The sequence below is a fragment of the Periplaneta americana genome, chromosome 6 (genome assembly GCF_040183065.1).
Source record: "Periplaneta americana isolate PAMFEO1 chromosome 6, P.americana_PAMFEO1_priV1, whole genome shotgun sequence".
NCBI lineage: Eukaryota > Metazoa > Arthropoda > Insecta > Blattodea > Blattidae > Periplaneta > Periplaneta americana.
The window spans coordinates 155074265-155101066 of record NC_091122.1 but is presented as its reverse complement, the minus strand read 5'-3'; the positions used below and the strand labels follow the sequence as shown (position 1 = coordinate 155101066).

The 26802-nt window shown below is 34.3% G+C and overlaps 1 protein-coding gene across 14 annotated transcripts in view; it reads left to right on the top strand.

Annotated features, from left to right (window-relative positions):
• Positions 1-26802, top strand: part of LOC138701955 (uncharacterized) — a 920371-nt gene that overhangs the window by 476311 nt on the left and 417258 nt on the right. For all 14 annotated transcript variants that reach the window (XM_069829333.1, XM_069829340.1, XM_069829339.1 and 11 more), the window contains 2 exons: positions 10462-10535; positions 14611-14709. In XM_069829333.1, the coding sequence (XP_069685434.1) occupies positions 10462-10535; positions 14611-14709 (173 nt within the window). The remainder of the gene's footprint in view (positions 1-10461; positions 10536-14610; positions 14710-26802) is intronic.

Here is a 26802-nt window from a genome sequence, read left to right as displayed (position 1 = left end):
TACAACTCTGACACTACTGGTATATATAAACAATTTATCCCTGTCACTTCCTAATCCCCTACAATACAATAGCTCAAATCACCAAATTAGGCTACACCAGAATAAAATCAATCACTCCACTCTACTTCACCCACACATCTAGGCCTACTGGCGCTTAAGACAGAAATAATTTCATATATGTTTGCTTATTGTTATTTATTACAATGCTGAAGAGGGCATCCTGCGCGTGTAAGACCCTATAACGGCTGCTGGCTGAAAGCCGGCAATGTCAATAAACTACTATACTACTACTATAGGCCTAACAGTTGAGAACATGAAAACACATCTCGTTGTGGCATGTAACCAAGAAAAGTAAAAGTATGGAAACGTGACACACAAGTTTTTAATAACCCATATTTAATTAATATTTTTATAATTTATTGTATATATTTTCGTAGTTTTTAAATTCCAATTTTTCATTATTTTACTATTTCCTGAATTTTAAGTGCCTATTTTAGCCGAAATAAATGCCTGAACTTCCCGAGCTCTAATAACAGACTAATAGTAAATGTAAGTCACTTATAAGAATAGAGCCTACTTAACTTGATCCACCTGTAACTGTCATCGGACGGCTTGTCACAAAAAAAAAAAAAAAAAAGAAAAAAAAAAAAAGGGATCAGAGTTCGATTCTGCGTAAACTGAGTTTGTTGCTAAACAAAACAGTAAGGACAGTATTTTCGTGAGTTCAGGAATACTCATTCCGCATTTATTATCGTTGTTCGAGGTAAGTAAAAGATTTGGAACACTTAGGAATTTTCCTCCTAATTCTGCTTTAGCTACTAAAAGCCTGATTTGTTTAACTATTTGATTTAAATTTATTTACGAATTGATAATGAACGCGGGCTTATGTGAGGGCGGCAATGAATCTCCGGGTTCCTTAAAAGCCAGTAAGTAAGTAAGTAAAGAATGTTAGTTTGTGTTATGACGTCATGGGGGAGCGACACAGTGCAGAGTGTTCTATTGTGTATGCTTAGATTAGCAACAAGCGGTGAAGAAAACATTTATCTTCTGCTGTCAGTAGTATTTTAACGTGCCAGTTGATATAAACAGCAATAAAATGAAATATAAACGCTTAGTATAGACTTTCGAAATATAGATTACCGGTAAACACTTTGAATAATAAAATTTGTCACTGTGTTCAAAGTGAATTAGTCGAACGTTAGTAAGATAGACAGTAGCATCTTCCCCTTCACTGATGGTAGAGAGTATGAGTAGAGGGGAAAGGCCTATCAACCAAACTGAAATGGGGGGTTATATGCATTTCTTGATTCACCCATACGACATGCCCTGCCATCTCAAACGTCTGGATATAATATTTAATATGTCAGGTGAAGAATACAATGTATGCAAGCCTAAAAAATGATAAGTAATTGCGTGCATAAGCAATTCGTAAATAAATGTAAATCAAATAGGTAAACAAATCAGGCGACGTCCTACAACTTTCTCTTCTTTTAGTTACTGAAGCAGATTTAGGAGGAAAATTCCTGAGTGTTGGTCGATCTACACGGATACTGAAAACATGTAAAACATCGCGAAATATTATTATAATGTACCGAAGTTCATATGATATTTCCATGCAGATATTCTGCGTCATCATACGATGAAAGAGTAGTGGAACGGAGAAAAATTCTCTCTGGCGCCGGGATTTGAACCGGGTTTTCAGCTCTACGTGCTGACGCTTTATCCACTAAGCCACACCGTATTCTACCCCGGCGTCGGAAGAATCGTCTCAGTTTTAAGTTCCAACTCTTGGGTTCCCTCTGGTGGCCGCCCTCTGCACTACGTCATAGATATCTATGAACCTAAGACCGAAGTCCACACATGTGCTGATATGCGTAAATCACTTCGTGATTTAAGACGGCGCTTATTCCGTCGGATCCCGGCCAACTAGTCACTCATTACGAGTGCACCTCAGCACATGTGTGGACTTCGGTCTTAGGTTCATAGATATCTATGACGTAGTGCAGAGGGCGGCCACCAGAGGGAACCCAGAGTTGGAACTTAAAACTGAGACGATTCTTCCGACGCCGGGGTAGAATCCGGTGTAGCTTAGTGGATAAAGCGTCAGCACGTAGAGCTGAAAACCCGGGTTCAAATCCCAGCGCCGGAGAGAATTTTTCTCCGTTCCACTACTCTTTCATCGCGAAATATATTTTTGCAACATCATACCACAATCTAGTATATATAATCACGAAGCTTGACTTGTGAGGGTGCTAGGAACAATAGACTGTGCCGGTACTATTTCGCATTGTCTGTAATGAGGCGATATTAGCGATCGTAGTGGTTAGCAACTATCTATTGATGCATATTTACTACGTATTGAGCTTCGTGACTGTATATAATAGACTGTGATCATACTCTCTCTTCTTCCACTTCTTGCAACGAGAAAATGAAAAGAGAAGAACTGAATGAGTAGATAGGCCTAATTTATTTATCGTTAAATGAAACGTTTAACATTCAAAGCTCGTGTTTGAATAATCATGGACAAATACTCTGTTGATACAGATTTTATTTCAATTAGTATTTGAATACATATGCAAGCAATGTATTCGTTTACCTTTGTTTTAGGCTAATTCCTGTAATGGACGTCGCACGGGCGCTTTCAGAGCGCTAGCGTGTCCCCTCTTGTTTGTTACGATGTGCAATTGTTCCGATACTTCTCTATTTAGATCGGGTGGGTTATGGGAAAAATGTGTTCCTCCACCCACGCCACTGCGGTAAATAGGTGCACGTTGACCTCAAAAACTGAAATGCGGAGTTCCCGTGAATAAAACAACTCCCTCTGTTGATTTAATTTGATTCGATACGGCCCTCTCCATGTGTAGCTGACACAGGCTATTTCCTCATAAATGTGGAAATGATTAATGGGACGTTTTGATTGAATTTTTACCTCGCGCATGAACGTTACGTAATAGGATTCTATAATAAAGCTTCTTGTATTCTGAAAGATGAAAATCTGTTTGGATATCGTGATCTTCGTACAGGGACATCATTTTATTTTTACTAACATTTTTAATATTAACCTGTCTATACCTTTAGAGAACCGGAAACACCGCTTGCTCCCCCCTCCAAGACTGGAGTTCGATGATACTGGCGTAAAACACAAATCACTCTACTAGGTATAGGATGGAAGAAAAGTAGTTCATACATTTACGTAAACTAGGACATATCGCGATTTTGAGTTTGATAATTTTCATTAGGTTTTTCTTTAATCAAAGTACAGTACTGTATTAAGAATAAGTGTTTTTACTCACGAAGTGAGTTATCCATGCGAACGTATTCATTAAGCAGTGTATATTATACTGTCTACAGCACATTAGCGTACAATATAGAGAAAGAAGTTAAATTGAAAAATAATCATAATATGGATATTTAAACACAATTTTGAAAATGGTGGCCGTTCATTTCGATACAGGCTTCAGTTCTTTTGTGCATATTATCGCACTATAGACTATTGCATCTAATTCCAATTGCCAGTTTCGTCCTTCGTACTAGTAACTCATGTTGAAATAATTCTGTACCTACTCTACGCACTGTGAATTCAATCTTCACTTCTGCCCGACCCGAAAATATAAAATTACTCAGACATGCTATCTACTGTCCGTCCAAGTGGTTATGCCGCAGGATTGTAGAAAGGGAGGAAATCACGTGACAGTTAATTACTTAACGAGGCCCTTTTATTTAAGTTAAATTAAACAGCTGTATAATATTACGTAAACGTCCAATTCCTAAGAGAAATTAATGTTTTCAGAAAAGAGCTAAGACAGCCCAGCTTTTACAGAGGGGCGAGCAGAAGCAGGTGGGGGAAATCGGGATGCGACGTAGGCAAAACGGACAGTACCTGTGCGAAAATATGATTCAATATTGAAAGCTCTTTCGTCACTGGAAAACGCGAACATATTTCTGGAACGTACTATACTCAGTAACTCAGTACTGCTTACTATCTGCGGTCTTGGTTCTGTGTGGAGTTGTAACTTCCTTAGTAGAAGGGGTGGGAGTGAAGTACATTCAAAAACTCAGGTACAATAAAAATTGAAGTAAAAATAAAATTATGTCCCTGTATATTTTGTTGTCCTTTACTTCAGTGTTTAGTGCACTTACCCTTGTGTGTCGAGGGTGGCCGAGATTAAGGGGTGCAGGTGGGCAGAATTGCAAAACACGTGTCGTCCAAAGAATTCTTTCATATTTCGTTTTGTAATAATAATAATAATAATAATAATAATAATAATAATAATAATAATAATAATAATATAATAGTAATAGTAGTAGTAGTAATAATGATAATAGTAATAGAATAATCATAATCATAGCATTAATATAATTATATATACACAGCGGGCCAAAAAAAGACACAAAATTTAAGTGGTTATATTCCAGTAGCTAAAGATTTCACTTGAAAGTTTATTTTACAAGCGAATATCACAGTTCTTATAGACCGGGAAAGTAGGCCTACTCTAATATTTAATTTTTTACTGTTTATTAAACATTATTTTTTATTTTTTGTAAGGCAGGGCAAAATCGACCGTTTATGCCGAAGTAAGCGTTATGGTCTTACGAGTTCAGTAGGCAAAGCCGTTTGTTGTGCTAACATAATTTGTTTTCTTCCGTTTTGAGTTCTCATTTTGTGAATAATGGGTCGCTTAACGAACGAAGACAAGATTTTCATTAAACATTTGCACCAATATGATAATTTATCTGTCCGCCAAATTGTAAGGAACTACACTCAGAGAGAATGGTCTGTTTCAAGTGTACAACGATTGATTAGCAAGATACGGACATGATATTCCTGAGAGATTATTGCGTGAAAAATCGCATTTCTCAGAGTCTCTGATGGTTTCCGCTGGAGTTTCAAACGGTCTTAATTCTATGGACTATTTTGTATGGAGTCAACTACTAAAATCAGCTTACTACAAAACAAGAATTCGTAATATTGAACATTTAAGACAACGCCTTCTTGAATGTTGGGACCGGCTTGATCAAAGACAGATATCCAGTGCTATTGGATAATGGAGAAGACGCCTACAAATGGTTGTGCGGGCAAATGGCGGTCACATAGAGCATCATTTTTAATTCTGATTATTCGAAATATCGTTAATTATTATTAATTTTTGCCAACATCCTGTTTCTGCATTTTGAAGTAATAAATTGTCTTCAAAAACCACATTTTTGACCGCCATAAGATTTTAATTGAGCCTAAAAACATAATAAAAAGTCCTGCTCATCTTTAAAGTCTACTCTTTCCAACAGTGTATTCATTATAAATTAATGTTATGTATTTCCGAAAATAGAGTAATTGTAATTTTGCGCCTTTTTTGGCCCACTGTGTATATATAATATAATATAATATAATATAATATAATATAATATAATATAATATAATATAATATAATATAATATAATATAATATAATATAATATAATTTAAGTTATTTGAAGGGTTCACAACCATAGTGGGACAAGCGCCATTTACTGAATACGTAGAAAACAAGGGTTAAAATTAAGTTATTACCATAATTCAATGGAAACATATAGCAAGTAAAATAAAGTATAGACATTAAATCTAAATGATGTCAATGTTCATTAAACTATAGTTGCATGTAATAACAACTAAGAAACATGTTAAAGGAATTGTCATTGCACCAAATGAGTGCTTTCTGGACCAAAATGATCGCATTTTAATTATTTAAATACAATTTAAATTAAGTAACATATTAAACGATTTATCCTTCTATCAAACACGAATGTTCCCTGGATCAAACGTCCTATTTTAATTATGTAATTACTTTATATTTATTTCTAACAGGTGGAGCGGAGCGCACGGGTACGGCTAGTAATATAATATAATATAATATAATATAATATAATATAATATAATATAATATAATATAATATATCATTTTCAATGTTACCTTTTAAAATTTTACGTTGAAATTCTTCTTCGTCTGTATGGAATGTGAATATCGAAAGATAGATGTCATCTTGAAAATAGTTTTGGAAAGTCCTATTTTTCTTTATCAGATGAAACGATAATTCCTGGTGAATATAGGGAATCACATAGGCTGAAGTGTCTTAGGTCTGAAAGTCAACTTCTGTACTGGAAGAATTTACTGATCGTAAAATCAGCCCCACAATGTAGATAAATCCAGCTTTCGAAGTGGCTGGCCATTACGACGAGAGAAGGGAAGAAGGCACGTGTTACCGCAGTGCAGACCGAGTCAGATGACGGCTCTGTAGCTGAACGATTTACCGGGTCTCTCATTCGGCCACTTCTAGCACGTGCTGTCAACTCCCTGCAGTTGTTTCTTTGTTTTCAAGCTACCAGTGCCATATGTCTAAACACGAGCCAGCAAACCACTGCTCTGATATGTCGATGCATTTGTCTTATTTCCATATTTTAAAGATAAGAATATATTAATATATACTTAACTATTCTTTTGAAATATTGACTTTTAAGTAAAAGAGGAAAACAGATGTTTCTGGTATAGGAATTGTAAATCTAGAGACGATTTGCTCCAACATAAATCATTTTATGCTCGACCATGCCGAAATGTAGTAATTATACACCTGGTAGCAGTCCTTTAATGCATGTCATACACCTACTCATTAAAGTACAGGTGTTCAGGCAATGACAAGTCAGCTTACAGGTGTTCAGCCAATGACAAGTCAGCTTTGTACCGTTATAAAACCGCAAGTACCGATTATTCTCGGATATGCAATCGAAAGAGAATTAGCGAAAAGTCACGGAGGCTGGAAATCCAATATTGTCGCAGAAGGTTATGTTCTGTTACTATAATAATTAGCGTTAATTGTAAATAATATTCAAATAAATTCAATTTGTCATCTCGTTTTTCAATGTCTAATTTAATTTCAATGTTATATCAAAGTTAATATTTAGTTTACTCTGTAGGTTCTTATAGGCTATCAAGGTCAATGTGGACATCCGTTCCTCGGAAAAAATCAATACTTTCGCGTCTGCGCACATGTCACAATTTACGAGGTATTGCTCAAGGTCAGTTAGATACAAATAAGATGAATAATTTGAAGTTAGAAATATGGTCGAGCATAAAAAGTCGTATGAAACTCGCCTATAATGGTAATTAAGAAGCTCGTATGAAAATTATGAAACGAGCAAGCGCTCGTTTCATAAACATCCATACTCGCTTCTTAATTTCTATCATTATAGGCTCGTTGCATAATGTACTATTAAATGTTCAGGAAATAATGATAGAGTATAGTCCATGCAAAATCCAAAGACTATTGTTTTCTACAGAACGTTTTTGATGTACAAGGTGACGTGCGGTAACGAGAGTTTTTAATAATCATGTAATGCAGTGGTGTCTTGAAATCAGCACGGAAACTAACATGGTTCTGAACTTATTCGCTTCGCCGCGTGCTCTCCCTTAAAAGACAGCATATAACTATACGATTACTCATCGTTTAGGCAGGGATATAAAAAGTGTTACATTAAGGGATTGTACAGGGACATCATTTAATTTTACTAACATTTGTATTATAATCTGGCTATACCTTTGGATTAACGGTTGAGAACCGGAAACTCCGTGTGCTACCCCCTTCCACGACTGGAGTTCGATGATACTGGCGTAAAATACAAACAAATCATTCTACTAGGTATAGGAAGGAAGAAAAGTTCACCCATTTACGTAAACTAGGAAATATCGCGATTTTGAGTTTGATAATTTTCATTAGGTTTTTGTTTAATCAAAGTACACTACTGTATTAACAATAAGTGTTTTTACTCACGAATTGAGTTATCCATACGAACGTATTCATTATGCACTGTATATTATACTGTCTACAGCACATTAGCGTACAATATAGAGAATGAAGTTAAATTGAAAAATAATCATAATGTGGGTATTTAAACACATTTTTGAAAATGGTGGCCGTTCATTTCGATACAGGGTTCAGTTCTTTTGTCATATTATCGCACTATAGACTATTGTACCTAATTCCAATTACCAGTTTCGACTTTCGTACTATTAACTCATAATTATATACTTTATAAGAGAGTACCTTACGTACTATAAATTAAATCTTCATTTCTGCCCGATTCGAAAAGATAAAATTACTCAGACATGCTATTTATTGTCCGTCCAAGTGGTTTTGTCGCAGGATCGTAGAAAGAGGGGAAATCACGTGATAGTTATATACTTAACGAGGCCTTTTTATTTAAGTTATTTTAAACAGTTGTATAATATTACGTAGACGTCGAATTCCTAACAGAAATTAATGTTTTCAGAAAAGAGCTAAGACAGCCCAGCCACTAGCCTTTACAGAGGGGCGAGCAGAAGCAGGTGGAGGAAACCGGGATGCGACGTAGGCAAACGGACGACAGTACCTGTGCAAAAATATGATTCAATGTTGAAAGCTCTATTGTCACTGGAAAACGCGAACATATTTCTGGAATGTACTATACTCACCACCTCAGTTGTGTTTAATATGACCATAAGGAGACTTTGACTGCACACGCGGCCTTGGTTCTGTGTGGAGGACGATTGGCAGTTTACTAGTAGAGGGGTGGGAGTGAAGTAGGCCATACATTAAAAAACTCAGGTACAATGAAAATTGAAGTGAAAATAAAATGATGTCCCTGTAGTTGTAGACAGTAAGGGATTGTTATAGAGAAAATCACTGAAATGAAACAATTTATGTGATAAGTGCCTGAGATAACTCATGAATAATAATAATAATAATATTGTTAATCAGGAGTAAGTAAATTGTAATTAATTTATATAACAAGTTCTAAGAATAATCAAATGAGAAGAGAAAGAGTCAGTGAGAATAGTGAGGAAGGAATTGGGATAAGTGACTTACTGTTAAAGTGAAAGTGAGTGAAAATAGGAAGAGTGAATATAATAGAGAAAATGTATTAAGATACTTGAATAAGTAACATAACGGAACAATAAGTTAATATTTAGAGAAAGATAGGAGAAAATATTAATTAAAAAAAACTGAATAAGTAATAAAATATAATAATGTACAGGAAAAAGCGAAATTGAGATTTTACTATGTTGAAAAGTGACAGAAAAGTCTGTAGATTAAGATGATGTACCTGATTTATCTAAAAAATAAAAATTAAGATTTATTTTTGTTTTATCACTATTATTATTATTATTATTATTATTATTATTATTATTAATGAATTATTTTGTATTACAATCTTTGTATCATTTCTATCACGATTATTATATTATTATTATTATTATTATTATTATTATTATTATTATTATTGTTGCTATTATTTATATCATCAGCATTATTATTTGAACCCTGTAAAATTTATGTAGACTACTGGACTGTACCCGAGCACGAGCATTATGCTCATTTCGGGTATCTATTCATATGTATTCAATTGAAATGTAAATTGTAAATAAATTTGAAATTTGAAATTTGAAATTTGAAATTTGAATAATGATGGGTTGCTCATGATTTTCAGTATGACTCTCGTATCATGCCAAACCTTCACAATCTTCCTTGTTTATTACCAACATCTCTGTTATTACCTTCAACATCTCTGTTATTAAAGGTGGGTACATTTAATACAAGAGAGACACATGTTACAGGTTCCACTCTAGTTGCTGCCACACTTCCTTAACTCAACACGTTCACAAAATAAAGGCTCATTCACAATGAAAATTAAACATAACGTAAGCGTTAACTTAACGTTACAGTAAAATCAAAAAGTCATACCATCATTCACGATGGGAACATAAACATAACCGCAAACATACATGGTAACCATGGAAACATACCAGCGACGCCATTTCCTCATATTCTGTTGTATACTTCAGCGCTCCACGATTGTGTTCTGTTTGCAAATCACGTAAGCATAAGCATGAAAGTTTGGAGTTTGCAAACTTTCATGTTAACGTCTTACGGTAATGTTTATGTCAATGCTTATGTGAATCATTTGGTAGCCTGGGCGCAAACTTCTGTGTTTATGTTACGGTTATGTTTAATTTTCAATGTGAATGGGCCTTAAGAGTAATTAATTACAGACGGAAAGAAATGTAATGAGTCGGTCGTGACGGTCACGCGGAATGCAAGGTCGTGCTTTCGAGATGTGTCTCGGGAAAAGACGTGTTCTGTGTTGTTTCACTATACAGAGTGATTCAATATATGAGTGAAAAAATTGAACAAGAAATACAGGATGCTCTACAAAACATTTTGAGATGGAGAACTTGAGATCTGCAAGGTCGGACTAAGGAGATATGAATAATTTCAAGGGAAAAATTGTTCCGGGTCCGGGCATGGAACCCGGAACCTTTGGCTAAACGCATTTAGGAACTGTTCGTATTTATCGTCATTGGAAAAATCTGCCATCTCTACCTATATGTAATGTAATCCCTGAAACTATACTACAGCCGGTGCACGCTGGTAATAGATTTTCTTTTTGTTCCAGGGAATGCAGCGGCTCTCCCAAACGGAGACTCCACAGGAACATCCAGCAGGACTCGAAGACTGAGCTAGTGAAACGTAAGTACCATGTGCCTGTCTTGCCCACAACGTGTCTTAATATCTGTCGGCAGAATTGTGACAGAACTCGCAGTTGAAGTCAAGCTTGTTTGTTTCGAAACTAGTCACTTGGTTGACAAAGAGTTCATACAACCCCTCTCAGCATCTCCTAACTCAATGCGACTTTTACTGCTCGAGAAGGAACGGCTTTTTATGGTCCTCAGACATTGTTACAGTAGATTAGAATTGTTGGAGTAGGACGGAGTAGGGCTTCCTCTTGCAACCTTACAGCTGAGGACAAGTTTGCTGCCTCGAAGCCAGAAGCTTGTAAAGGATCGAATATTATCCAGAACTGTTAGTGAAATAATAACTGAATTCTGTTCACTTCTGCTACATAGTTTAGTTGTCTGACTTTAACCTCATTAGAAGAAGTAGGCCTATTGTACGGTAGACCGCGGACGTAGCTCAGGCGGTAGTGCGTATGCATACTGTTCCGGAGTTGTGCTCGGGTGTGGGTTCGATTACCGTTTGGGATGATTTTTGGTTGTTTTTTTTTCTGAGGTTTTCTTCAACTGCGAAGCGAATATCAGGTAATTTATAGCGAATCATCGGCCTCATCTAGCTATCACCAAGTCCATTGACACTAAATAACCTAGTAGTTGATACAGCGTCGTTAAACAACAAAATAAAAAAGTAGTATTGAAATCCCGCTGTCACCCGAGAATGAACCCACGATCTTCCAGTTCGTAGTCATTTGCTACAGACTGAGCTGTCCGTACCAAATGTATAAATATGATTTTCTTGTAACCCTTAATTGCGCTCATAAAATTTAATTTCTACAGCTTTTATCTTGTTTCAGTTATTTCTTATTGACTGTGAAGCGAATATCAGGTAATCTTTGGCGAATCCTCGGCCTCATCTAGCTATCACCAAGTCCATTGACGCTAAATAATTTAGTAGTTGATACAGCGTCGTTAAATAATCAATTGGAAGAAGAAGTAATATTGAAATCGCGCTGTCACGTGGGATTGAATCCAGGATCTTCCAGTCCGTAGCCATTTGCTACAGACTTGAGCTGTCCGTACCAAATGTATAAGTATGATTTCTTGTAACATTTAGTTGCGCTCATAAAATTTAATTTCTGCAGCTTTTATCTTATTTTAGTTATTTCTTATTGACTGCGAAGCGAATATCAGGTAATCTATGGCGAACCTCAGCCTCATCTAGCTATCACTAAGTCTATTGACGCTAAATAACCTAGTACTTGATACAACGTCGTTAAATAACCAATTAAAAAAGAAGTAGTATTGAAATCCCGCTGTGACCCGAGGTTGAATTCAGGATCTTCCAGTTCGTAGCCATTTGGTACATACTGAGCTATCCGTACCATATGTATAAATATGATTTCTTGTAATCTTTAGTTGCGCTCATAAAATTTAATTTCTGCAGCTTTTATCTTGTTTCAGTTATTTCTTATTGACTGCGAAGCGAATATCAGGTAATCTATGGCGAATCCTAGTAGTTGATACAGCGGCGTTAAATAACCAATGAAAAAAGCAGTAGTATTGAAATCCCGCTGTGACCCAAGGTTAAACCCAGGATCTTCCAGTTCGTAGCCGTTTGTTACAAACTGAGTTATCCGTACCAAATGTATAAATATGATTTCTTGTAACCTTTGGAATGGAATGGAATTTAACTGAGGAGGGCACGGATGGCCCAGCACTGCGATCTATTGAGATCTATTGCGCTAACTCTCGATATGGTATGAGTTGCATGCCACAGATCCCCCTACGCGCACCGTCCTAACCACATGACTCCCTTAACGACCGGTTCCTACAGCCGACAGAATCCAATAATGCATGAAATGTGCTTATACAGCTTATTTATTTTATTTAGAATCTGACACAAATACATGTGTTTGCCAAAAAAAAATCGCAGAATAATTTACAAATTATTTCCGCTTAACAAAGAAGAAAATTAAATTATGGTTTATTTAACGACGCTCGCAGAGGTTATATCAGCGTCGCCGGTTTGCCGGAATTTTGTCCCTCAGGAGTTCTTTTACATGCCAGTAAATCTACTGACGTCAGCCTGTCGCATTTAAACAACACTTAAATGTCATCGACCTGGGCCGGGATCGAACCCGTATAGAAGGCCAGCGCTATACCAACTACGCTACCGAGGCCGACTAAACAAAGAAAATGAGTATGCACTTTGTATAAACAATGAATTTTAAGAAAAGTGCGAATTATGATACAAAAAAATAACAGCATAGATCATTCCATAAATAGTTCATATATAAAAAAAAATATATTTTACTTAAAATCCGATATCCAATAATCACATAATTTTCGTGTTTAATGCTGTGTTTTCTTTCGTTTTATTGCCACGATGATGCTGATTATGTTTATTATTATTATTATTATTATTATTATTATTATTATATTTTATATTATTATTATTATTATTATTATTATTAAAAATAGAAAGTGTTACACAACACAGAACTGCAGGCATTGTATTCTTCACCTGACATAATTAGGAACATTAAATCCAGACGTTTGAGATGGGCAGGGCATGTAGCACGTATGAGCGAATCCAGAAATGCATATAGAGTGTTAGTTGGGAGGCCGGAGGGAAAAATACCTTTGGGGAGGCCGAGACGTAGATGGGAGGATAATATTAAAATGGATTTACGGGAGGTAGGATATGATAGATAGATAGATAGGTAGGTAGGTAGGTAGGTAGGTGGGTGGGTCGGTGGGTGGGTGGGTGGGTGGGTGGATGGATGGATGGATGGATGGATGGATACTTTATTGCTTGGACATAAGTACGTTATGCATAGCAACGTCAATATAATTTTTTTTAGTAGGTTATTTTACGACGCTTTATCAGCAACTTGGTTATTTAGTGTCTGAATGAGGTGAAGGTGATAATGCCGGTGAAATGAGTCCGGGGTCCAGCACCGAAAGTTACCCAGCATTTGCTCATATTGGGTTGAGGGAAAACCCCAGAAAAAACCTCAACTAGGTAACTTGCCCCGAACGGGAATCGAACCCGGGGCCACCTGGTTTCGCGGCCAGCCGCGCTAGCCGTTACTCCACAGGTGTGGAATATAAATAAAATCATACAAAATTATTTGCCAAGTTAAAATATCGTTAATGCTATACAAACTGTGTTCATACAATTTTCTTTTAATTAGCGATTTGAATGAATCATAACTTAAATTTTTTTGTTGAATTTGATAAGCTATTATAAAACTTCAGAGACATATAATAAAAACTGTTTCGTGTAATCTTGTATCTGCATAAATCAAGTCTTATATCGTTACAACTTCTCTTATGGTGTTCGTGAAAATGCACGTTCAAAGGGAAATTATCTATATTCATTTTGGTATATAACAAACACTGCAATACATATAGGGATGGAAGAGTGAGAATTTTACAGGATTATAATAAAGGTTTACAAGGATAGAGACTGGATTAATCTTGCACAGGATAGGGACCGATGGCGGGTTTATGTGAGGGAGGCAATGAACTTGTGGGTTCCTTAAAAGCCATTTATAAGTAAGTATTATTATTATTAAAAAGAATATTCTCTTTCAAATCCCCATCTCTTAGATTTCATCTCTCTCTTAGGTTGGCAGGAATGATGTTACATGCGCTCTGGTTTTTTGTCAAGAATGACGTAAGATGTTTAGTTCAATATTTCACCGATACCGCTGAATGCTTAGTCGCATAGTAAGTATTTGTAAGGATGTGTGTAGACATCGCAGCCAATAGAAGATATAACCCTACAATACTGCTAATTTAATGTTAAATTTTTTAGTGCCTCCAGCAAGTTAGCTGCATACAAATTCTCCGAGATTTGGGTTCGGTTGTTCCTTATAAAATGTCAACACTCAACTAAACAGTGCATGCTACTCACGGCATTCCGAATGTATTTTTATCTCTAGCAAGACAGGACCACAGTGTGGTAAACAAGTCTTAGTGGTAAAGTGTGAAGTACTGGAGGAAACTCCATCCATGAAGTTAATTACTTCCTCTGGCATGACACGCGCAGTCTCGATAATTGAAGAAACGCTTCCTTGTTACAGGAACCACTGTTACAAAGACTACGATATCGGAGCGAACGACGACGGCATCTGTGAACGGCGCGGCTGATCCTAATTGTAACAATCAGATCTCTGGAAAGGGTGAGTCCTTATTCTTAAAGTATACATTGAATTGTTAATAGAAGTTCCTTCTTCGATCGTGTTAAGTGGAATTGTACCATAGATTGTAGTCCCGACTTCTGTAGGCTACAGTACTAGTGGATCACATTTTGTAAGTAATTTTTTTTAGATTCTGATAAAGGATAAATACTTTCAGACGAGATTTTGTCAATAGTGTTTGTTTAGTGGAGTGGCGGGTGCTAGAATTACGATCTTTTGGAAAATATTGTGTCAGTAGTGTTCTGTACACTTTTGGAAGATTATGACAGTACTCTTTCTGTAGTCTTTTGGAAAAGATTATGTCGATAGTGTCTCTTTAGTGAAATAGATTATGCTTGAATTATACTCTTTTGGAAAATATGTCAATAGTGCTTTTTTAGTGGAACGGCGGATGCTAGAATTATGCTTTTTTAGAAAAGATTATGTCAGCAGTTCTTTTATACACTTTTGGGAAAGATTATGTCAGCAGTTCTTTTATACACTTTTGGGAAAGATTACGTCAGCAGTTCTTTTATACACTTTTGGGAAAGATTATGTCAGCAGTTCTTTTATACACTTTTAGGAAAGATTATCTTTTTCTAAAGATTACGTCAGTTGAGTTTCTATGTTCTTCTGGAAAAGTAGTGCTTCTAATTCCTTCAAAAAGTGTTAAATTCCTTTAAATGTGTAGAAATTTGATCCGAAGAAATGTAACTTTTGTTCTGCAAATGAATTTTTCAATTTACATTTGTTCGGATTAAATTTCTGCTCATTTAAAGGACAAAACTAAAATTCTTTCAATTATTTATTATCATAATACACCGCTCTCTTAAATTGACTGAGCATATTGGGAATTAAGTTAATGGCTTCCTCAAAACACGCTATGAAATGTTTCATATAAAATAAGTATGTGTAAAAGGAAGCAAAAGTGAGCAAAATTTTTGCGTTACCCTTTTTTATTTGAAATATCTAAAAAAAAAAAAAAATAACCCTCTGAAATTAATGACATTACTTAAGGTTCACGCTGTATATCAAAAGTTTCATGGTTCGAAGTCAAATTAAGTCAACAAATTAATAATAATAATAATAATAATAATAATAATATCATCATCGTCATCATCATCATCATCATAAACTTCTCCGGTGAAGGTCATTTGAGCTGTTTCGTGTGTTGAAGCAATATGGAGATGATGTTGATCCTTCCACTTTGTTGTTGATCGACCCCTATGTCGATGACCTGATGATTGATACCTGTATGCCAAATGTACAATTGATTTTCTGTCCATTTTTTGGACATGGGTTTTCCGATTCTGTTGATGAAGCTGTATGTCTTCTACTATGTTATTTACCTGTAATATCAATGTTTGTTTCATGTTCCAGTCTAGAAATTCCTAATAATGATCTCAAAAATTTAATTTGTGCTGCTTCCAGTTTCATACTGTTAGTGGCACTTTTATTAAATATCCAGACTTTACTTCCACAACTCAATGATACTTTAGAGATAATATTGTGGATTCGTAATTTTGTTTCAAGTAGCATCTGTTTTCCGATATGTCATCTGATAACCCCATTTGTTTTGAAATATCTTTTTAATTTGACATCAAAATCTCACTCTAGATTCGAGATCAGATTTCCTAGATAAATAGATTTTGACGCTTGTTATATTATTGTGCCATGATTTCAGCATTCAGAGTATAAGAGTATTTAGGGGTAATGAAATAGACAGTGATCATCATTTAGTAGAAAGAAAGTTTAAAAATAATCAGAAAAAGTTTTAAAAGTAAACATAATAATAATAATAATAATAATAATAATAATGATAATAATAATGATAATGGTCCATGTATTGTGGGTCCCTATCACCACGACATGGCACGTCCTCAGGTTGCGGATAGAGGAGACGGCCTCCAGATATGGAAGGTAGCTGCGAATATATTGAATAAGCAGTCTTGGATAGCCGATAAGGGGTGGTCCTCCAGCTTGGGATTGGGCGGAGGGCTAACAACCCATCACCGTAAAAAAACAGCTTGTTACGAAACCATACAATAAATCTCGGAATGGAACTGTGATTCTCTGGCAATTTATCCTTCGAAGAGGCGAAAAAATTCAAATATCTTGGAACAACAGTAACAAATATAAAACACTCGGGAGGATATTAAACGCAGAATAAATATGGAAAATGCGTGTTATTATTCGGTTGAGAAGCTTTTGTCGTCTAGTCTGCTGTCAAAGAATCTTATAGTTCGAATTTATAAAACAGTTATATTACCGGTTGTTCTGTATGATCGTGAAATTTGGACTCTCACTTTGAGAGAGGAACATAGATTAAGAGTGTTTGAGAATAAGGTTCATAGGAAAATATCTGCGGCTAAGAGGGATGAAGTTACAGGAGAATGGAGAAAGTTGCACAACACAGAACTGCACGCATTGTATCCTTCACCTGACATAATTAGGAACATTAAATCCAGACGTTTGAGATGGGCAGGGCATGTAGCACGTGTGAACGAATCCAGAAATGCATATAGAGTGTTAGTTGGGAGGCTGAAGGGAAAAATACCTTTGGAGAGGCCGAGATGTAGATGGGAAGATAATTTTAAAATGGATTTGAGGGAGGTGGGATATGATGATAGAGACTGGATTAATCTTGCACAGGATAGGGACCGATGGCGGGCTTTTGTAAGGGCGGCAATGAACCTCCGGGTTCCTTAAAAGCCAGTAAGTAGTAATAATAATAATAATAATAATAATAATAATAATAATAATAATAATAATAATTTGCTCTTGATTTTTACTCGTGTTTTGTGCTTATGTTGACGAAGAGCCCCCAGGCATCTTACGCCAGAGGCAGCAGTCTGTGTGCTGGCCCAGCTGTTTACACTCGCTTTACGCGCACTGGACCGGAAGATGGCTATGACCTTGCTTCACAACACGCGTTATGAATGTGAAAGCAGTGTCGTAACTAACACTCATAATCAGACGTGGTCTCCGTCAAGAAAGCGAAACTCGATGCATATCCGTCGCCTCTGAAATTGTCTTGCTCAAGGTTGTTAAGGAAGAGTTTCCGGATTTTTCAACCACAGTTCTTGAATAAAGTTATGAAGAGTACTTTCGTAATGTAGGATATGCATTACAGATTTTACAATTTGAAATACTGCCATTTTAGGATAAATTTCAAAGAAAAGCTTCTTAATTTTTAATAACATTTATTATATTTAATTTTCGTCATTCATGAGTACTAATGTTGATAATAATACTTTAAACCCCCTAAAATATGCATGCAAATATGCACTTAAAAATGCCAAAATTTGCACTGAAAGCTAAAGAGCCAGCAAATTTACCATATCATAACATCCCACGAGAAACAAAGCACTACCCATACAGGGTGGGAATTTTCAGAGCGAATAGCTCATTGTTTATTTATTTATTTACTTGTTTATTTCATTCATTCATTCATTCATTCATCATTCATTCATTCATTCATTCATTCATTCATTCATTCATTCATTCATTCATTCATTCATTCATTCTGATGTAGCTAAGACCATTAGGCCTTCTCTTCCACACCACCCGAAATACAAATACAATAATAGAAATGAAAAGAAAAATCACACATAAACAAAGTAAAGCCACACAAAAATATACACAGGTTGCAGTCACACAAACTTTAGATGAGTGATGAAGTATCCTAATTAATTAGGCCTATATCCTAAGTAACATAAACAAAAAACTTGCAATTTTAATCTAGAGTAAAAAAAAAAAACACAAATCAACACTTCTAGCAATACCTAAAAGGCACTAAATAAGACAAAATTTTCCAATTTAATTTTGAATTGTGATAAGGTTCGGCAGTCCCTGACGTCATTAGGCAAAGAATTCCAGAGGCGAGGTATTTGTACATGTTGTACGTAAAAAAAAGTATAATACCATACATTGTTTTTTGTCGTTCACTTTAACACTTATATTTAAACTATAAAAATTTCTTAAATAAACCGTTAAATTAAATATTTATTTATTTATTTGTTTGTTTGTTTATTTGTTTGTTCACTCACTCACTCACTCACTCACTCACTCACTCACTCACTCACTCACTCACTCACTCACTCAGTTATTTATTTATTTATTTATTTATTTAACTAGTACAAATTAAAATTATAAAACAAAAATGTTTCTAGCCACTTCCGTAAGAGCCAGGCTCTTGTACGGTGTGGTCTTAGCTAATAATATAACATACAATTTACAAGGACAGTTTACTAAGTACAGTAAGTAGGCCTAACTTAATCCAAACCAATAAATAACACACAAGAACAAAAAAAAAAAAAAAAAAAAAAAAAAAAAGAGAGAGAGAGAAAAAGGTAGAAAAACACATTTAATATAAATTGACAGACGGAAGCCAGTGATATTTAATAAAAACATGAATATAGTCGACAGAAATAAACAGTAAAAAAATACACACATTTGTTAATACTATATATCATGAATAATTTTATAAATTTCTTTTTTAAAAGCTTCAATTTTAAAATATTTCAAATTTGGAAAATGGTTTGTAATTTTATTATAAAGTCTTGGGCCAAACTAGCACCATGTTTAAGAGCTGCACTTGTATGACATTTAGGCTCAATTAATGGGAAAGTAGACTTTCGTCTTCGAGTGCGATATTCATGTCGATTAGATTTATGTTTTATTTGATTTCTGTGATAGTAAGTTAGTAAACTATATTTATAAATTTCTTCAATAGTTAATACTTCAAAATATGTATAAATTAAATTTGTTAGGTAATCCATATTTTTGGTTAGACAAATTATTATTAATCTTCTGTGTAATAAAATTGATAGATTAAGTACAGATGATGCTACTCCACCTCAATTTATTATACCATATTGTATTAATCATTGTAGTAAAGCTAAAAATATTATTCTCAATGCCTCCTTAGTGATAAAATTTCGAAGTATTATGAATTTATAAATTTGTCTTTCTTGTACAGTACTTAACAAAAGTTTAAGACCATGAGCAAATTTCATATAATTATTTTCTGGTCCTATATTTTTGTTTCTATTTCCCTCATGAATATTTTGTCAATTATTTGGACTGTGAGACATCTATCGACGCAAAGAAAGTAAAATTATGACATTTAGTTTTCGAGTTATGATTTTAATGAAATATTTTGTTACTGTAAAAAATGCTACATTTATAATTACGGAATAATTTATTGATGCTAAACCAACATGTTTATTGTAGTGATGATTTTTTTCAAGCAATTTGAGAAGTGTGAGAACACATTGGCACCAGAAAGAAAAATTTTAAAAATTTTATTTCCGTTTTATAATTTTTTGCATATTTTTCCAAAATAAGGAAAATAATAGTAGAAATAACGTTAAGTAAAGGCATTCATAGCTTCACTGTGGAATAATCTAACGTAACCGGACCTACACCAATCGAAAGTACGTGATTTCGTACTTTCGATTGGCGTAGGTCCGGTTACGTTAGATTATTCCACAGTGAAGCTATGAATGCCTTTACTTAACGTTATTTATACTATTATTTTCCTTATTTTGGAAAAATATGCAAAAAATTATAAAACGAAAATAAAATTTTTTAAATTTTTCTTTCTGGTGCCAATGTGTTCTCACACTTCTCAAATTGCTTGAAAAAAATCATGAATACAATAAACATGTTGGTTTAGCATCAATAAATTATACCGTAATTATAAATGTAACATTTTTTACAGTAACAAAATATTTCATTAAAATCATAACTCGAAAACTAAATGTCATAATTTTACTTTCTTTGCGTCGATAGATATCTCATAGTCCAAATAATTGACAAAATATTCATGAGGGAAATAGAAACAAAAATATAGGACCAGAAAATAATTATATGAAATTTGCTCATGGTCTTAAACTTTTGTTAAGTACTGTACACATAAAATCAATTTGTTTATCCCAACGTAAATGCTGATCTCTACTAATAATAAATCTGTAGCCGAAATCTTTCTGGTAATTTTCGATTTTCCAAAAATAATTGGTCCTAACACCAATAATTAACCACCCTGAAACCGAAAATCGGTCTTTTGAAATTTTTGTTTGTATGTCTGTCTGTCTGTCTGTCTGTCTGTCTGTTTGTTACCCTTTCACGCGATAATGGCTGAACGGATTTCGATGAAAATTGGAATATAAATTAAGTACGTTGTAACTTAGATTTTAGGCTATATGGCATTCAAAATACATTATTTAAAAGGGGGGTTATAAGGGGGCCTGAATTAAATAAATCGCAATATCTCGCTTATTATTGATTTTTGTGAAAAATGTTACATAACAAAAGTTTCTTTAAAAGTAATTTTCGATAAGTTTTGTTCCTTGAACAATTTTGATAGGACTGATATTTAATGAGATAAATGAGTTTTAACATTAAAATAACTGCCATCTAAGGCCGTGTAATGAATTAAAAAACAAATGACTTTGTCTATAAGGGGCCTTGGACAGCAACAATCGAAAGCTATGAAAGATAGCCTACAGAGAATGTTTCTGTGTTTGTATGAAGTAATATCGGAAGCTAAATTAACCGATTTGTATAATTAACTATTATTTCACCATTGGAAAGTGTAGTTTCTCTAGATGGACATAATGCTATAATGTTATTACAATAACTTCTGATATAATATAATATAATATAATATAATATAATATAATATAATATAATATAATATGTAATATTATATAATATAATTTAAGTTATTTGAAGGGTTCACAACCATAGTGGGCCAAGCGCCATTTACTGAATACGTAGAAAACAAGGGTTAAAATTAAGTTATTACCATAATTCAATGGAAACCTATAACAAGTAAAATAAAATATACACATTAAATCTAAATGATGTCAATCTTCATTAAACTATGGTTGCATATAATAAAAATTAAGAAACAGGTTAAAGGAATTGTCATTGCAGCAAATGAGTGTCTCTGGACCAAAATGATCGCATTTTAATTATTTGGATGCAATTTAAATTAAGTAACATATTAAACGATTTATCCTTCTATCAAACAGGAATGTTCCCTGGATCAAACGTCCTATTTTAATTATGTAATTACTTTATATTTATTTCTAACGCATGTAGCGGAGCGCACGGGTACGGCTAGTCTATAATAATTATTGAATATTTGACTTGTGTGGAAGGTGTTAGATGTGGGCAATTACAATAATTATTTATTAATTCATTATGTGACATTATAAACTGTTTTATGAGAGTTGGTGGGGGGGGCAAATTTTAGCACTGCCAAGGGGCGGCATTATACCTAAATCCGTCCCTGGCCTTCCATGATATCACAACTTTGGTATACTGAAAGAGAAGTCAGTAGTTCCCGAGTATCAGCTGTTACATACACGTGACTGGGTAACCTGATCAGTTCAACAGGAGATACATAAAAAGCTAAATCCGGAAGTTGTACAAGACAGCCACGCCATCTGAAGACGAGCACGCTACCTTGGATGAGGTTGGGCGCACCCCTCTCTGCCTGCCTGTCTGTCTATAATGATTGTGTCGTACTACACTCAAGACAAAAGCGACACATCTCGCTCATGCCTGTCAAAACAGCAGCAGCTCTCTTATGTTGCGCAATCAGATCAGTACAGAACTTGGCTGCTTTCAATATTGAAGTTAGGGTTTCCATACGTCCCGTAAGATACGGGAACTTCCCTTTCTTTGCTAATATGTCCCTTTTCCCCTAAAAATGTCTTTGGGGGCATGTTTTTGTCCCTTTTTTTAAATTTGTGACTGAAAAAAACGAACCTACTTCCAATATTCAAGTGGCTCTCGACGTGTGGATGATTTTTAGGGTCTTCTCTTTTCGCTAATGTGTCTCTTTGCCCCGAAAGATGTCTTCGGACATGTTCTTGTCCCGTATTTAAAAATTAGTGACTGAAAAAACGAAATTGGGAATATCAACTGCTATTTTATTATATTAGTCTTCATCGCTGTTGGTGACATTGAAATTCGCTACGTTGGCAACACTGGAGGTGACACTGAATGTATACAATGTTCTTAAAACAAGTTCTTACTGTAAAGCAAACTTATACCAGATCAAACATTGTTGAATCTCACGTGTTTCATCATAAGTGAAAAATTTTCTGAATTCTAAAGAAGATACGGGTAGTAAATTGAAGTAAATTCTTATATTTAAATATTTAGATGAAGTCTAGGTGGATCTTTTCAAAAGTATTAATGAAAAGCTGGTACAAATGCAAACGTAGAAAGATTGTTCTCCGACACTGTGGACTGATGGGAAAAAAACGTTGAGTATAAAGGCAGTAAAATCAATGCTTATTGTGAAATCGTTTTTGAATGAGAATTGTGTTTAGAATAGTTTATTCTCATGTGAACCCAGTAGTTTGTAAGGAATACATTTTCAATTCATTTTGTTCAATTTATTCTTTTAATAATAGAATTTAATTTTATTTAATTGTTTTTAAATATATTCAAAGACAACATGCATAAGCGCGATAAAAAATACGCATGAAAACTAAATTTACAGTAAAATCAGTGGTCAGTGCTGAATCTCCCATATTTTCTTCTCATGTTTCTGGGAATTATAACGGTTTTCTGTAATGATCGAATTCGTCTTCTTCAAGACTTAGATTTCGGTAGGCCTACGTTAGCAGTAGCTTATCTCTTTAGCGTGCTGTTCCGCCATCATAAGGACTACTAGAAGAGTGGTTTACAAACTGATTATTTGGTGAATACTAGATTTTTTGGTACATATGTAGGTATATCTGAAGTGTTGTATTGTGGTAGTATTTTCATTTTTTATTATCTCTCTTTTGTTATTATTTTGTAATATTTTTGTTCTTTACACTTTTCCTTTAATTTCACTGCTTGTGTATTTGTTACTGGTATAGTGTATAAGGCCGTGTGGCCTTAACTTCATCAGTATAAAATAAATAAATAAATAATGAATGGATAATGAATGAAATAACGAATACACGAATGGATAGATAAATAAATTAACAAACAAACAAATGAACAAATAATAAATGAATGAACGAATGAATGCACGGATGGACAAATGAACGAATGTACAAATGAATAAATAAAAATAAATAAATTTATAAATATATAATAAATAAATAACGAATGCACGGATGGACAAATGTACAAATGAATAAATAAATAAATATATAAAAATGAACAAATAATGAATGAATGAACGAACGAATGCACGGATGGACAAACGAACAAATGTGCAAATGAATGAATGAATGAATGTATAAATGAACAAATGAGCCGTTCAGAGCAAAAGTGGTGTAAGTCAAAATTGGGTAATGAGGTTTAAAGTAAAAATTCTATAAAATACAGCGCAAAGTAGCAATTAATATGTCCTTCTTGCTATCCACTTACTACTAATAGTTTAAATAAATTGAATATTAATTGCTACTTTGAGCTGTATTTTATAGAATGTTTACTTTAACCCTCATTACCCATTTTTGACTTGCACCACTTCTGCTCTGAACGGCTCAAATAATGAATGAATGAACGAAAGTACAGTTGGACGAATGAACAAATCTACAAATGAATAAATAAATAAATAAATAAATAAATAATGAATGTACGTATGGACAAATGAACAAATGTACAAATGAATAAATAAATACATACATAAATATGAACAAATAATGAATGAATGAACGAACGAATGCACGGATGGACAAACGAACAATTGTGCAAATGAATGAATGAATGAATAAATAAACAAATGAGACGTTCAGAGCAAAAGTGGTGAAAGTCAAAATTGGGTAATGAGGTTTGAAGTAACAATTTTATAAAATACAGCGCAAAGTAGCAATTAATATGTCCTTCTTGCTATCTTTTAATTCAGTGCTGTGAATAAAGGTATTCTTTAGGTTGCTAAGGACGATGAAACAAAGGCCAGTTTAGATAAATAAGTAACGAAATAGAGAAATAAAAAAATGAAAATTACTTGAAAATAGTTAAATAAATAAATGAATAAATAAATAAATTAACTAAGTAAATAAATAAATAAGTAAATAAATAAGTAAACAAATAAATAAGTAAATAGACAGACAGACAAAGAAACAAACAAACAAAGAACAAACAAATAAACAAAGAAACAAAGAAAGAAACAAACAAACAAACATAAAAGAAACAAACAAGCAAACGTAACGGGTGTTGACTCGTTTGAAAAGTGTCACCGGCAAATAGATAACAGGCCGCTTAGCGGTGATTCAGCGCGTCAGCTTTCGGTAATAAAATCTCGCGACTTGTACATTAGAATATTACAGGTTTATTTTATTGACTTACCTTATGAAAAGTACAGCAGTTACTTTCGACACTTTTGTATGATCCTTCCAAATATTTATCATAAATTAATATTCGTTGTTCTAACGGGTACTGGATTGCAACGAACTAAACCGAACTCACTGAACGGAAGTCAGCTGTATACTAATAGTATTCTAACCTTAACGTCCCTTCAGCCTGTGTTATCTACCCATACTCTGTAGTACTGACGTACCGAGGCTCGATTCAAGGGAAATGTACACAATATTTCCTCGGTCGTCACTTTCCCCCTGCATCATTAAAAGTTCGATATCATTTATTTGAGCGAAATTAGCTTTCTGGCGAACGTTTAGTTCCGAAGTTCAAGAAATGCCCATATAAACTGCATGGTTATAGAAACCAATCTTTTTGGCTTCACCTGGATAAGCGTGTTTGGAAACTGTCGTGCTTTCCTGCAATACATTCAAATTTCCGACGCTGCTCAGTTTTCACATCTGACTACCCATCTATGTCTTAGGTTTGGCATTTCCTAATGCTTTTCGAGTTGTGACACAATCTCGCGACGTACATTCCAGATCGAGACACGCCTGTTTGATTTATGGTAGGTCGTTATTGTTTAAAACATAGCATGCAATCATGCAGTCGTAACGCCGAGGTACTATTAATCACACGGATTTATGAGATGCTGAATAAATCAAATTAAATTACTCATTGAAGTGATTAATCCTTAGGAACGTAATGACTCACATGTCTGCCCTTCAAACGATATACGTACTTAGCTCTGTATTAACAGAACGCATGCCAAGGTATCACGCAACGTGTGTGCAAGAAATTACAGTCACTTATGTTATGAAAATAATCATATAAAAAGATGAAAAAAAGATAAACGGAGGTATGAATTCAAAATGTAAACATAAATGTGAAAATTGAAAAGTACCAAACAGATACTGTAGCATTCATTCATTCATTCATTCATTCATTCATAGTATTGTGCCCAAGGGAAGGTCTTTCACTGCAAACCCAGCATTCTCCAGTCTCAATACACAATAAATGATGAACATTGTGTAAAAGATCTAGGTGAAACTATTAATCATAATTGAGGACCGTTTTTGAAAAACTTGCTAACTGAAAAAAACGAAATTTTACAGGAGAGACAAAACACTGTAGTAAGCAAATTTTGCTGTAACTCTTACTTATAGCAGAAAGCAAGTTTTGAAAAAACGATCACACTTTGACACACTTCAATGAAGAGAAATAAGGTGGGTGCTCCTGTTATTGCCACCCCCCCCTATTGTGAGTTAGTTAATCAAAAAATCCGCTAAATTGCAGCAGCATCCAGTGAAAGAGCATCCTGGTATGTCACTTGATCGTTTTCCATCCAGTCAGGTTGAGCAATATGGCGTCAGTTGCATGTTCTGCGGTTTTCATGTGACCTCTTCTTATTTTACTCTGGTAAGTCTCCTTTGTTTTATGCATGTTTTTCAAAGGCTTGTTTCGTGAAAACCATAGTACTCCATTCAGTTTTTAATGTTCTGTTGATTGGCGTTGTCGTTGATGGCGTATCTTTTATGAGTTGTTCATAATCAAACGATTATCGTGAAAGCTTACCTGCTCCTGATATGGCCATATCAAATGCACCATGGCCATATCAAGTTCATTTCACTTTTATTTTTTCACCTGACAAATTTACATGCCTTATAGCTGGGATTACGCAAAAATTTTGTATTTAAAGAAAAATAACGTACGTTTTTTTAATGGAAAAACCTGTTTTGACTACACTTTTGAATTATAAAAAAGATTATTAAGTATCAT